Genomic DNA, 12366 nt, shown 5'->3' on the forward strand with positions numbered 1-12366 from the left:
GCAACTTTTAAAGTTGCAGAGCTCAATGGCTATTTGCATAGATAACAACTGGAGTTTCTTAAATCTTCCTGTACTGGAAACAAACGTTATGCCGTGCATACACGGCTCGTTTATTGTGCCGGATCAAGCCAGCGGCTCAATGCCGGCGCGTGCGAGCGGATCGATTGCCGCTCGTCCTTGCCGGCGCTTCCTTATCACCGCTCGATTCCCTGCCATTGTCCGCCGGCGGGAATCGAGCGGGCGCGGGTCGAGCGGCATGATCGGGCCAGCTGAATATTATCAGCTGGTCGATACATGGTACAGAAACGTACCGTGTATCCCCAGCATGAGACTTATGTCTCTGCTCCTAATGCTTTATTTCTTAGCTGTACTACACAACCAATTCATTATATCATATTTTTTCGCTTCAATGTCTCTTTAACGCGTTTTAACAGAAATCTTCTTCCCAATGCATTGCTATGGAAAAACCGCGTACCATCGCGCACTAATGCATGTAACGCACACTAATGCATACCAACTGATTAAGTGTAAGCGGAACCTTACCGGGGCGAATAGCCAAAGATCCAGACAGTGCAGGAGGATGGCAAGGGAGCAATCAGCCTAGAGGGGGGCAGGAGGAAGCCCCAAGTATATACAGTGGGATACTAAAGTTTGGGCAACCTTGTTAATCGTCATGATTTTCCTGTATAAATCGTTTCTTGTTACGATAAAAAATGTCAGTTAATTATACCATATAGGAGACCCACACAGTGATATTTGAGACGTGAAATGAAGTTTATTGGAGTTACAGAAAGTGCACAATAATTGTTTAAATAAAATTAGGCATGTGCATAAATGTGGGCACTGTTGTCATTCCGAGCTCCACTTAAAAAGTAAAATAGTACTCACCCGGGGCTTTCTTTAGTCCAGCGCTGGTCGGGAGGTCCCACGACGGCGTCCTGGCTCCTCTCCTAGGCCTCGCTCCGGAATGGCTGGACGGCGGCAGCCTGGCAACACTCGGCCGAGTGTCGGGCTCCTTCCTGGTATGACGCGGCTGATGTCACCACGGCGGCCAGCGTGGAAGTACGGCGCATGCGCACTTTAATCGCGCATGCGCAGTACTTTCACGCCGGCCGCCGTGATGACGCGAGGTAGCCGGCGTGGTGACATCAGCCGCGTCATACCAGGAAGAAGGAGCCCGACACTCGGCCGAGTGTCGCCGGGCTGCCGCCGTCCAGCCATTTCGGAGCGGGGCCTAGGAGAGGAGCCAGGACGCCGTCGTGGGACCTCCCGACCAGCGCTGGACTAAAGAAAGCCCCGGGTGAGTACTAGTTTACTTTTTACGTAGAGCTCGGAGTCCCTTTAAGGGGGTCAGTTGTAAGTTTCCCTCCTCTTTTCGTTTTCTCTGAAGAGTAGCAACATGGGGGTCTCAAAACAACTCTCAAATGACCTGAAGACAAAGATTGTTCACCATCATGGTCTAGGGGAAGGATACAGAAAGCCATCTCAGAGATTTTAGCTGTCTGTTTCCTCATTTAGGAACATATTGAGAAAATGGAAGACCACAGGTTCAGTTCAAGTTAAGGCTCGAAGTGGCAGACCAAGAACTCAGATAAACAGAAGCGACGAATGGCGAGAACAGTCAGAGTCAACCCACAGACTAACACCAATAACCTACAACATGATCTTGCTGCATATGGAGTCACTGTGCATCGTTCAACCATTTGACGCACTTTACACAAGGAGATGCTGTATGCGAGAGTGATGCAGAGGAAGCCTTTTCTCCGCCCACAGCACAAACAGAGCCACTTGAGGTATGCTAAAGCACATTTGGACAAGCCAGCTTCATTCTGGAATAAGGTGCTGTGGACTGCTGAAACAAAAATTGAGTTATTTGGGCATAACAAGGGGGGTTATGCATGGAGGAAAAAGAACACAGCATTCCAAGAAAACACCTGCTACCTACAGTAAAATATGGTGGTGGTTCCATCATGCTGTGGGGCTGTGTGCAGGGCCGGCCCGCTCATGAGGCGGGGTGAAACTTTTCAACCCAAGAGGTGGCGCTCACGGTGCAGATAGAGATGTTAACATACGGTTACACATATTGGTAATGGGGGGTAGTATCAAACAATACAATGAGTCCTTGTGAGTAGAACAACAGTCCCCAAACAGTTCCAGATGTCTCCAATTCAGAGGATGAATAAAACCTTTTCCAGCAAAAACAGTATCAAGGGCATTGACCACCACCAGCACCCCTTTGTGTGCCACTCACCAGATTCACTGACCACCAGGTCAGTATAAGCCTTGGGACAGTTCCCAGGTCGTCCCCCACCTTTCCGACCAGATTAGTACTCCACTTTACTCTCAGGGGTTCTTCAATGTCAGTTAACCTCAAAGAAAACTCCACATAGTGTAATAACGTATAAAAAGTGTATTTATTTAAAACTAATTGCACTCACATGCTCCATGAGATAAAATGCGCCTAGAGTTTTAGAACGGGCTCTCCCCCGTATAGATGGCCAGGGCTGGCAGGCTGTAGATCCGCTGGGCTCTCTCCCACCACCGCCGCGCGCTCGGTGTGCAAGGGACTCCCTTCCGCGTTCCGCCTCGCCGCCTCCACGCCACTCCGTCTGCTTCAATCCCGCTTCCGCATCAGGCTCCGCCCTATCGATTTCATCACACAGTGACTCATCAGGGGCATGGAGCCTGATGCGTACTGCGGGGATTTTTATGGGACAATGCGCACTTCGCGCATGCTCCCTCCATAGTTCCCATAGCCTGCAAACACCGCCATCTAGTGTTCTATTTGTATATTACGCCCATCAATTTTTTAAAACACAGCCACATTTGCTGCAAACAAGTTCTACTAGTTAAAACACTTAGATAAAAGGATAGAAGACATATCATATCTCACCTCTAAGGTGAGATACAGTGATTCCATACAGTGTGTTCATCTCCATACATTTATCTGATGCTGACAACATTTAATATATCTAAAAACCAAAACATTACATATGCCACTATTGAGATACATGACACCTGAACATTATCTTCACCTCTATACATCTGTCTGGAGGGCTGCATACGATGCGTGGTATTCCACTCCTGCCATAACCTGCCCTAATAAGGCAGTGTGTGAGCAAAACTGCCCCCCCCCCCCTATTCAATGACAGTGAATCCCAGCCTGGCCTGAAAAGACAGGATAGGGTGCCCACGCATCCCATGCACACCTCCAACACTATACTATCCTCAGGTATACACAATAAATCAAAGAACCTCCATCTCTTTCTTGTTAACCATGAGAGGAAAAAAGAGAAATAACCCCTTCAGGCCAAAAAGTGCATGCAACCACATACACCTCTGATATCCATAGTTCACCCATATTTGGCCATTCCTGGTCCAGAGTGCATGCGCACACATCACACTCCTAATCACCTAGGAAACAAACCAAATCGATATCTATATTAAGGCCGTCTGGTCTGAGTGTACCCATCCTGTGGATCCACCTTGTTTCCTCCTGCGATACCCTTTTAAGTTTGTTACACCCCCTCCAGTTAGGTATAATTTTCTGAAGCCCACAAAAAGACAGATCTTTGGGGTTACAGTCATGATGGCTACCAAAATGAGCTGATACCCCATGATTGGGATAACCTTTAGTGATGTTACGGACATGCTCCCCCATTCTTTCCTTGAGGGTTCGAGTAGTCCTACCTATATACTGCCATCCACATTTACACCAGGCAAGGTATACGACAAATCGATCATTGCAGGTAATGAATTCCTGAATCTTAAAGGTCCTTCCATTGCTAAATGATACCACCTTATTGGTTTTTACCCCATTTGCCTCCCTACATGCCTTACATGCCCTGCATGGAAAAAAAACAGCTATTTGCCACCCCTGCATACGTGGGGTCTTTTTTGGCTCCACACAGCTCGGTGCAAGTATTTGTTTTAAATTTTGGGCCTTTCTATAAATAAATTTGGGTCTGTTTGGGATAATACTTCTAAGGGTGAGGTCTGTCTCCAAGATCCCCCAATGTTGTTGTATTATATTTTGAAGTTGTCTATACTGAGTATTGTACCCTGTAATGAAGGCCAGGTCAAAATCACCCCCGTTCTTTCCACCCCCCTTCTCTCCCAACAGGGCCTGTCTATCCATAGCTCCAATCCTCTCTATTTCAATCTCAAGTGCATCTCTCATATATCCCTTCACCATAAATCTATTTTTGAGAATCTCTGCCTGCATGAAGTAATCCTGCGTGCTTGAACAATTTCGCTTCATTCTTAGGAACTGTCCCTTGGGGATTGCCTTGATCCAGGCAGGGTGATGGCAACTACTTGTGGATATATAACCATTTCTATCGGTTTCTTTAACCTCCTTGGCGGTATGAAAAATACCGCCAGGAGGGAGCGCAGCAGTTTTTAAAAAAAATTTTTTTTTTTAATCATGTAGCGAGCCGAGGGCTCGCTACATGATAGCCGCTGCTGAGCGGCATCCCCCCGCCCGCTTCGATCGCCTTCGGCGATCTCCGATCAGGAAATCCCGTTCATAGAACGGGATTTCCTGGAGGGCTTCCCCCGTCGCCATGGCGACGGGGCGGGATGACGTCACCGACGTCACTGACGTCGGGACGTCATTGGGAGTCCCGGGCCACCCCTCGGCGCTGCCTGGCACTGATTGGCCAGGCAGCGCTGGGGTCTGGGGGGGGGGGGGGCCGCGCGCCGCAGCAAATAGCGGCGATCGGGCGGGGGCCGGCGGCGATCAGAGTGCTGGCGCAGCTAGCAAAGTGCTAGCTGCGTCCAGCAAAAAAAAAAATTATGAAAATCGGCCCAGCAGGGCCTGAGCGGCACCCTCCGGCGGCTTACCCCGTGTCACACACGGGGTTACCGCCAGGGAGGTTAAAAAAACTTTTGGTGCCCATAGTGTTCCCATCCCGCATAATCTCCAAATCCAGGAATTGTATCGAATTCATACCCGATTGCATGGTGAGGGAAATACCCAGGTTGTTACTATTAAGTTGGCCAAGAAATTCTTTTAGGTTTGCTTCTCCACCCCCCCATATGAAGAACAGGTCATCAATGAACCTCCGCCATATTCTGACCGGCCCCCCTTTCTCCAACACAGATTGTTCCCATTTCCCCATGAACAAATTGGCCAGACTTGGGGCATAGCTCGCCCCCATGGCACAGCCTTTGGTCTGACTATAGAATACGCCATCATGTCAGAAATAATTACGTTCTAAAGCAAATTTGAGTAACCTCAGAATATATGTTCTCTGGTCATCTTTTATTTTCCCTTGTTGTTTAAAAAAGTGATCCACCGCCTCCAATCCCAGTTCATGCTTGATATTAGTATACAGTGAGGCAACATCCATTGTTACCAATAATTCTCCCTCATTTAATTCTTCCCCCTGTATGACCTGAAGCATATGTTTCGTGTCCCTAAGGATATTGGGCAGGTCCTCCACTAAGGGTTTTAAAAATTCATCCAAATACTGTCCTAACCTGTGGGTGACCGACCCTATCCCACTGATTATGGGGCGTCCAGGGGGTTCAGTTTGGTTTCTGTGCATCTTTGGGACCTGATAGATAATAGGTATCCTTGGTGTGTCAGGTACAATATATTTGAATTCATCATCAGTGATGAATCCCCTATCCATCCCCTCCCTGAGTATTTCCCTCAGTTCACCCATATACTTACTCGTGGGGTCTCCCCTCATCCTGGTGTAGGCCTCTTTGTCTCCTACTAGTCTGTCTAGTTCAGTTTTATATTGCATTTTGTTTAGAACCACCACCCCTCCCCCCTTATCTGCTGGTCTCACCACCAACCCTTTATCTTCCAACATTTCCTTTGCTATTTCCCTAATCTGTCCATTTTTTTGCTCAGGTATCTTATTCATGTCCCTAATGACCATATTTTTAAACACTTCAATAGCATTATAGTTTGTATCCTGTGGGTTGAATGTCGATTTAGTTCGCAGGTGGGTATGCACATACCCATCAGAGGTATTAATAGGGTTTCGTTGGGGACGTCCTGCAAAATATTTTTTTAGGTGAAGTTTACGTGCAAATTTATTTATATCAATACACGTTGTGAATTTATCCATACCTTGCCTGGGTGCATGTTTTAATCCCTTGTCCAAAATAGCTAACTCTTTAGTGCTCAATTTTGTGCCACTAATATTAAACACCCCCTCCCCTGTTATTGTCTCATCCGTTTTGCCCCTCTTCCCCCCCCTTGTACCTCGTCTTGCTCTCTTTTTCCATAATGGCCTTGATGTGTGTTGTACCCTCCCCCCTCTGGCCTCCATTCCCTCTCCCCATATCTCGGGGCCATCTCTAAAAAAGGCTCCATTTGTTGTTGCTGTCTTATGGGGTCATATCGATTGTAGACAGGCACATTATACTGGCTATTGGATATATTTCTATATCCTCTACCTTGTCCCCTGTCTGGTGCTCTATAAAGACTTCTGTGCATACCCCTATTGCCTCCCCATCCCCTGCTCCCACCCCAACCCCCCCTGCCCTCCTCCCCATAGTGGCCATATCCCCCCCCTGTTCTACATTAGATCCATAAGTGGGTTTAGGTCCTGGTCTATGTTCACCTTGCTGTTCCTCTATATGCACCCTCTGTTTCTGTTGTGTAATCTGCTCTGTCTTAGCCAATAACTCTGCGGCTTTTGCATCCTCTTTTTTCTTAATTTGCCATCTGTAGGTTTTTTTTTTCCTTGTGGCATCAGCATCCCTTTGGAACTTTTTTTGTTTTTCCACTCTGATCTCTTTTTCATTCTTTTCCAAAAACTCCCCTAACCTTTTTGATCTAGTTTTATATTCCTCTGAATTATTCAGGGGGGTCATTTTGGTTTTAATTCCCTCTATCTCCCCTCCCAGTCTCTCCAATCTCTTATTTTTCCTTTTGATTAACAACTTAACTAGGCCCTGCCCGCACCTATCAAAATATTCCTCCCACTCCTTATCATTTTCTTCATCATCCTCACCATCATTGGCTGTCATATCCCATCTGAGCCTTTTTGGTATGATGCCCTCTTTATCATACTTTGTAAGTGCGGCCAGGTCCCACCAAGTACCTTGTTCCTTCGTCATGACAGTTTGGAGGTGAAACTTTTGCCTCAGGCGGCAAATTTCCAGGGGCGGCACCCACGCGTCCGTGGGTGCGGGGAGCCGGCCCGCCGAGCTGGAGGGGTAGCTGGCAGGACGGGGGTATTGGGCCAGCGGCGGGGAGGGGGGGTCGGACCCCCCCTCCCTCGCCTGGGTCCCCCGTCCTCCGCTCCCCTCCAGCCTAAATAGAAGCAGCCGTATGTGTAAGAGGCACGGGCGGGGAGACACTCACCTCCTCCTCGCTCCAGCGTGCGCTCCACTGACATCACTTCCTGCAGGACGCTGCAGGAAGTGACGTCAGTGGAGCGCACGCTGGGAAGAGGTGAGTGTCCTCCCCGCCCGTGCCTCTTACACATACGGCTGCTTCTATTTAGGCTGGAGGGGAGCGGAGGACGGGGGACCCAGGCGAGGGAGGGGGGGGTCCGACCCCCCTCCCCGCCGCTGGCCCAATACCCCCGTCCTGCCAGCTACCCCTCCAGCTCGGCGGCCCCCCAGAGCGCCCCCCCCCCCCGAGGGGGGGGGGAGGGGCGGCGGTGACAATTTTTTAAAAATTTGCCTCAGGCGGCAAAAAGTCTAGGGCCGGCCCTGGCTGTGTGGCCAGTGCAAGGACTGGGAATCTTGTCAAAGTTGAGGGATTCCACTCAGTATCAGCAAATTCTAGAGACTAATGTCCAGGAATCAGTGACAAAGCTGAAGCTGTGCCAGGGCTGGCTCTTTCAACAAGACAACAGCCCTAAACACTGCTCAAAATCCACTAAGGCATTCATGAAGAGGAACAAGTACAACGTTCTGGAATGGCCATCTCAGTCCCCAGACCTGAATATAACCGAAAATATGTGGTGTGAGTTAAAGAGAGCTGCCCATGCTCAGAAGCCATCAAATCTGAATGAACTAGAGATGTTTTGTAAGGAGGAATGGTCCAAAAATACCTTCAACCAGAATCCAGACTCTCATTGGAACCTACAGGAAGTGTTTAGAGGCTGTAATTTCTGCAAAAGGAGGATGTACTAAATATTGATTTCATTTCTTTTTTGTGGTGCCCAAATTTATGCACCTGCCTAATATTGTTTAAAAAATTATTACACGCTTTCTGTAAATCCAATAAACTTAATTTCACTTCTGAAATATCACTGTGTGTGTCTCCTATATATTTAACTGACATTTTTTATCGTAACAACCAACGATTTATACAGGAAAATCATGGCAATTAACTTGCCCAAACTTTCGCATCCCACTGTATATTTTTTTCCTTTTCTGCCCATCTCAGGTTCACTTTAAGTTGAATTACTGAAATAAATGGACTTGCACAATATTCAAATGATTTGAGTTTCACCTGTATATTTGCATGAATTCAGAATGATCTACATCTCAGCGAAAATCACATAAGAATTTGTTTATTTTACTTGCAGGCAGGTAGTTACAGATTTTGGCAGAGGAGATAAGCAGTAGTTGACAATCATTGATAGATGACCAGTACAGAATTGCAGTACGTATTAAGTAGTGGTAGATAGTGGGTGAAAAGCAGTGACAGGTATTGAGCGGTTACAGTGCTAAAGAGCAGTGAAGGCTCAGGGTTGAGGAAAAGGCCCAAGGGAAGATGATGAGGCTAGGTTCATAGTGGGACATTTCATTGCATTACCTGTATAACAGAAACACAATACAATGGAATGGAAAAGTCGCACTGCCAGTTATACACCCTTTAGGTCACATACAGTGAAGCATACACACACTGAAAAGTATGCTTCACTGCCTCTATAATGCATGCATTATGCAGTAAGTATGTTGGGATAGTGTAGTGCATTAAACCTCCACGCACTATGAACTTTCCATAGACTTATTATCGTAGTGCGACTTTCTGCATCAGGTGCCCCTATTATGTCGCAGAGGAGTCAGTTACAGCAGGTGTGAAAAGTCGTGACAGCAGTTAGGGAGACAAGCAGTGACATGTAATGAGTGATGAGTACTGACAATTGAGAAGTAACAGCTAGGGATTATCAATGGTGATGCAAATAATCCTGGTTTGATGCAGATTCTGCATTAATTAATGCTTGTATACAAGGCAAAGGCATGGTGCTGCATCATTTTTTTTGCTTCTCACTGACAATCCCTAGTGGCAGCTTAGGGGGTGTGACAGCTAGGAGGTGTCCTCATCCCCTTCCAGGGGACCCGCTATATAACAACTGCTAACGAGCTACAACAAAAACTTGCAATCCTCCACACTGCTCAGACCTGATGCTCTTTTTCTTAGAAGACATGCCTAGTCCTGCAGCAGCGAATGAGAGAGCGCGCGTGACGTCAGGCTCTGTCAGGGGATCCCCCTCTTTTATCCCATTCGCTTCAGCGGCTCAGGAGTTTCTGTTTCACAAATGTCACATGACCAGCTGAAGGCCGCTGCAAGCTGTATTTGTTGTGACTGATGAATGGAGTCATTTTGCTGAGGGTTGTCGCATGTAAGAGGCCTGTTTTGGTCTTCGGCAATATGGCGATCTTCGCAGTTTTCACTGTAGCGCTGGAGACGTATTTATAATCTGAGAGAGACGCATCTACTGTAAGTTATAAAGATATTATTTTCAGATATCGCCCTGTGAGTGACGTACGTGGAAGTACAGGTCAGGATAGCGCTGCAGTATTGGTGTGACCACTGACTGCACTCGTGACCGCAGGAAGACACGGAAGCCTAGAGAGACAAGGTAGGTGGTGTATAGAAGGCTTTATTCATTGTGTGATGGATTATTAGTAAGGGCTTTACAGTTCTTAGGTTTAGCTGTGTATTCTTCTGATGACTTTAATTTCCTGATAACCGGTGGGATCACAGTTGTAGATATGTATTACTTATAATCTCATACTAAATTATGCACATGCTGCTAGTGGGAGAAGTGCCTTCTACATTCACCCAGAAGGTTGATCTCTGTTGCCGTAGACAGGGGACGAACACATACCGCCCAACATTTTGAGATAAGAAAGAGGGACACTTAAGTCAGGAATAAAAAAAATCTGTTTTACTTGCCTGGGGCTTCTACCAGCCCCCTGCAGCCGTCCTGTGCCCTTGCAGTCACTCACGGAGCCTCCGGTCCCCCGCCGCCAGCTAGTTTCATTTTCGCTGACAGGGAATCGGTGGGCTTTCTGTGCCTGCTAGTACGCCTGCGCTGGATCCCGGAAGGTACCGGTAAATATTTACATCGCCGCACTTTGGGGGGGGGGGGGGGGGCTGCAGCTGGACAACGTAGAGACAGAGAAGAACACGGGAAGCTTCGTTAGGATCCAGAGGCTTCCCCCTCACAAAGTAAGTACCCCCCAGGGGACTTTCTCTTTATTACAGGTTTTCTTTAAAGGATGGGAATAAGGTTTAGAGTCAATTAAACACATTTTTTTCAGTAGAAAATTACTTATATTTACATACATCTGCACATCAGTCTTGAAAGAGGGACAGTGGGACATGGCTTCCAAAGAGGGACAGTGCCTCCAAAAGAGGGACAGTTGGAAGCTATGGATGAACATTTAAAGTGGACCTGAACTCAGAACTTCCTCTATGCTGTAAAGGATAAGCAACAGCTTAATAACATTTGAGGTTAAACATTTCTATGTTACAGCTGATACAAATCCTGCAATAAATCTGCAGTGTGTCTACTTCCTGCTTTCATAGAAGCAGACATGTTGTTAACATCCTGTTTTTACAAATTAGCTGCTCTACTGTGACAGTCAACTGCCACAGCTGGGAGATCAAATTACAACTTGTAATTACTCACAAATGAGGGCGGATTACACAGACCAAACTCTCTAAATACATACAGGGTGCATTTCTCTATGTTTTGTTCTATCCTGTTCAAGAGTTCAGGTCCACTTTAATGACAAGTCGTAGTGTTCTGTAGCTACAGATGTAATCAGAGGCATGAGTAATCATTGTATCAGCCATATAAAGTTCATTGGATGAAATGATTGTCCATTCACTAACAACAAACCACAATGAATAAAAGTCATGTGAGGGGTGTCATATCTGAAGGTCTGAATAATTTTACACATGTGCTGGGGATGGTTTGCTGCATGACATACACTAACGTTATCAGAAATAAGCATATGGTTGAACATGTACAGTACAGACCAAAAGTTTGGACACAACTTCTCATTCAAAGAGTTTTCTTTATTTTCATGAGTATGAACATTGTAGATTCACACTGAAGGCATCCAAACGATAAATTAACACATGTGCAAGTACAGGGGGGAAACCGCTTGGCTAATGAAAGTGAATGGGATGGTGCACACCAGAGCGGCTTGTTTTTTTCCACAAACACAAACTCGGGGGCTGCAGCATTTTTTAGATTTTTGAGGCATTTCTGCCTCAATGTTAAAGTATAGGAAAGTGCAAAACGCCTCTGAAAAACGCTAGATCAGAGCGGTTTTCCAGGCGTTTTTGTTACAGTTCAATATTTGAACTCTACTACACAAAAACGCTGCAATAAACGATAGGCATGTTTAGAAAACCTCTCTATACATGCCTAGAATCGCTCTGAAAATTTGCTTTAAAAACCTCCTAGCGTTTTGCAGATCTGCTAGAGGTTTTTGGTGTGCACTTGGCCGTATTCTAGGTTCTTCAAATTAGCCACCTTTTGCTTTGATTACTGCTTTGCACACTCTTGGCATTCTCTTGATGAGCTTCAAGAGGTAGTCACCTGAAATGGTTTTCACTTCACAGGTGTGCCCTGTCAGGTTTAATAAGTGGGATTTCTTGCCTTATAAATGGGGTTGGGACCATGAGTTGCGTTGTGGAGAAGTCAGATGGATACACAGCTGATAGTGTACTGAATAGACCGTTAGAATTTGTATTATGGCAAGAAAAAAAGCAGCTAAGTAAAGAAACGAGTGGCCATCATTACTTTAAGAAATGAAGGTCAGTCAGTCCGAAAAATTGGGAAAACTTTGAAAGTGTCCCCAAGTGCAGTCTCAAAAACCATCAAACGTTACAAAGAAACTGGCTCACATGTGGACCGCACCAGGAAAGGAATACCAAAAGTCACCTCTGCTGTGGAGGATAAGTTCATCCGAGTCACCAGCCTCAGAAATCGCAGGTTAACAGCAGCTCCGATTAGAGACCAGGTCAATGCCACACAGAGTTCTAGCAGCAGACACATCTCTAGAACAACTGTTAAGAGGAGACTGTGTGGATCAGGCCTTCATGGTAGAATATCTGCTAGGAAACCACTGCTAAGGACAGTCAACAAGCAGAAGAGACTTGTTTGGGCTAAAGAACACAAGGAATGGACATTAGACCAG

At 46.4% G+C, this 12366-nt stretch overlaps 2 protein-coding genes across 3 annotated transcripts in view; one reads left to right on the forward strand and one right to left on the reverse strand.

The window, feature by feature from the left end:
* The window catches only part of LOC137504157 (centromere protein H-like), a 98212-nt gene extending 88392 nt beyond the window's left edge, over nt 1–9820 (reverse strand). For both annotated transcript variants that reach the window (XM_068232210.1, XM_068232209.1), the window contains exon 1: nt 9328–9820. In XM_068232210.1, the coding sequence (XP_068088311.1) occupies nt 9328–9353 (26 nt within the window). In that variant the 5' untranslated portion in view covers nt 9354–9820. The remainder of the gene's footprint in view (nt 1–9327) is intronic.
* LGALS8 (galectin 8) overlaps nt 9454–12366 on the forward strand; it is a 31283-nt gene continuing 28370 nt past the window's right edge. Inside the window, exon 1 of the mRNA XM_068232208.1 lies at nt 9454–9788. The gene's annotated coding sequence lies outside the window, so the exon portion shown is untranslated. The remainder of the gene's footprint in view (nt 9789–12366) is intronic.

The sequence above is a fragment of the Hyperolius riggenbachi genome, chromosome 4 (assembly GCF_040937935.1).
Source record: "Hyperolius riggenbachi isolate aHypRig1 chromosome 4, aHypRig1.pri, whole genome shotgun sequence".
NCBI lineage: Eukaryota > Metazoa > Chordata > Amphibia > Anura > Hyperoliidae > Hyperolius > Hyperolius riggenbachi.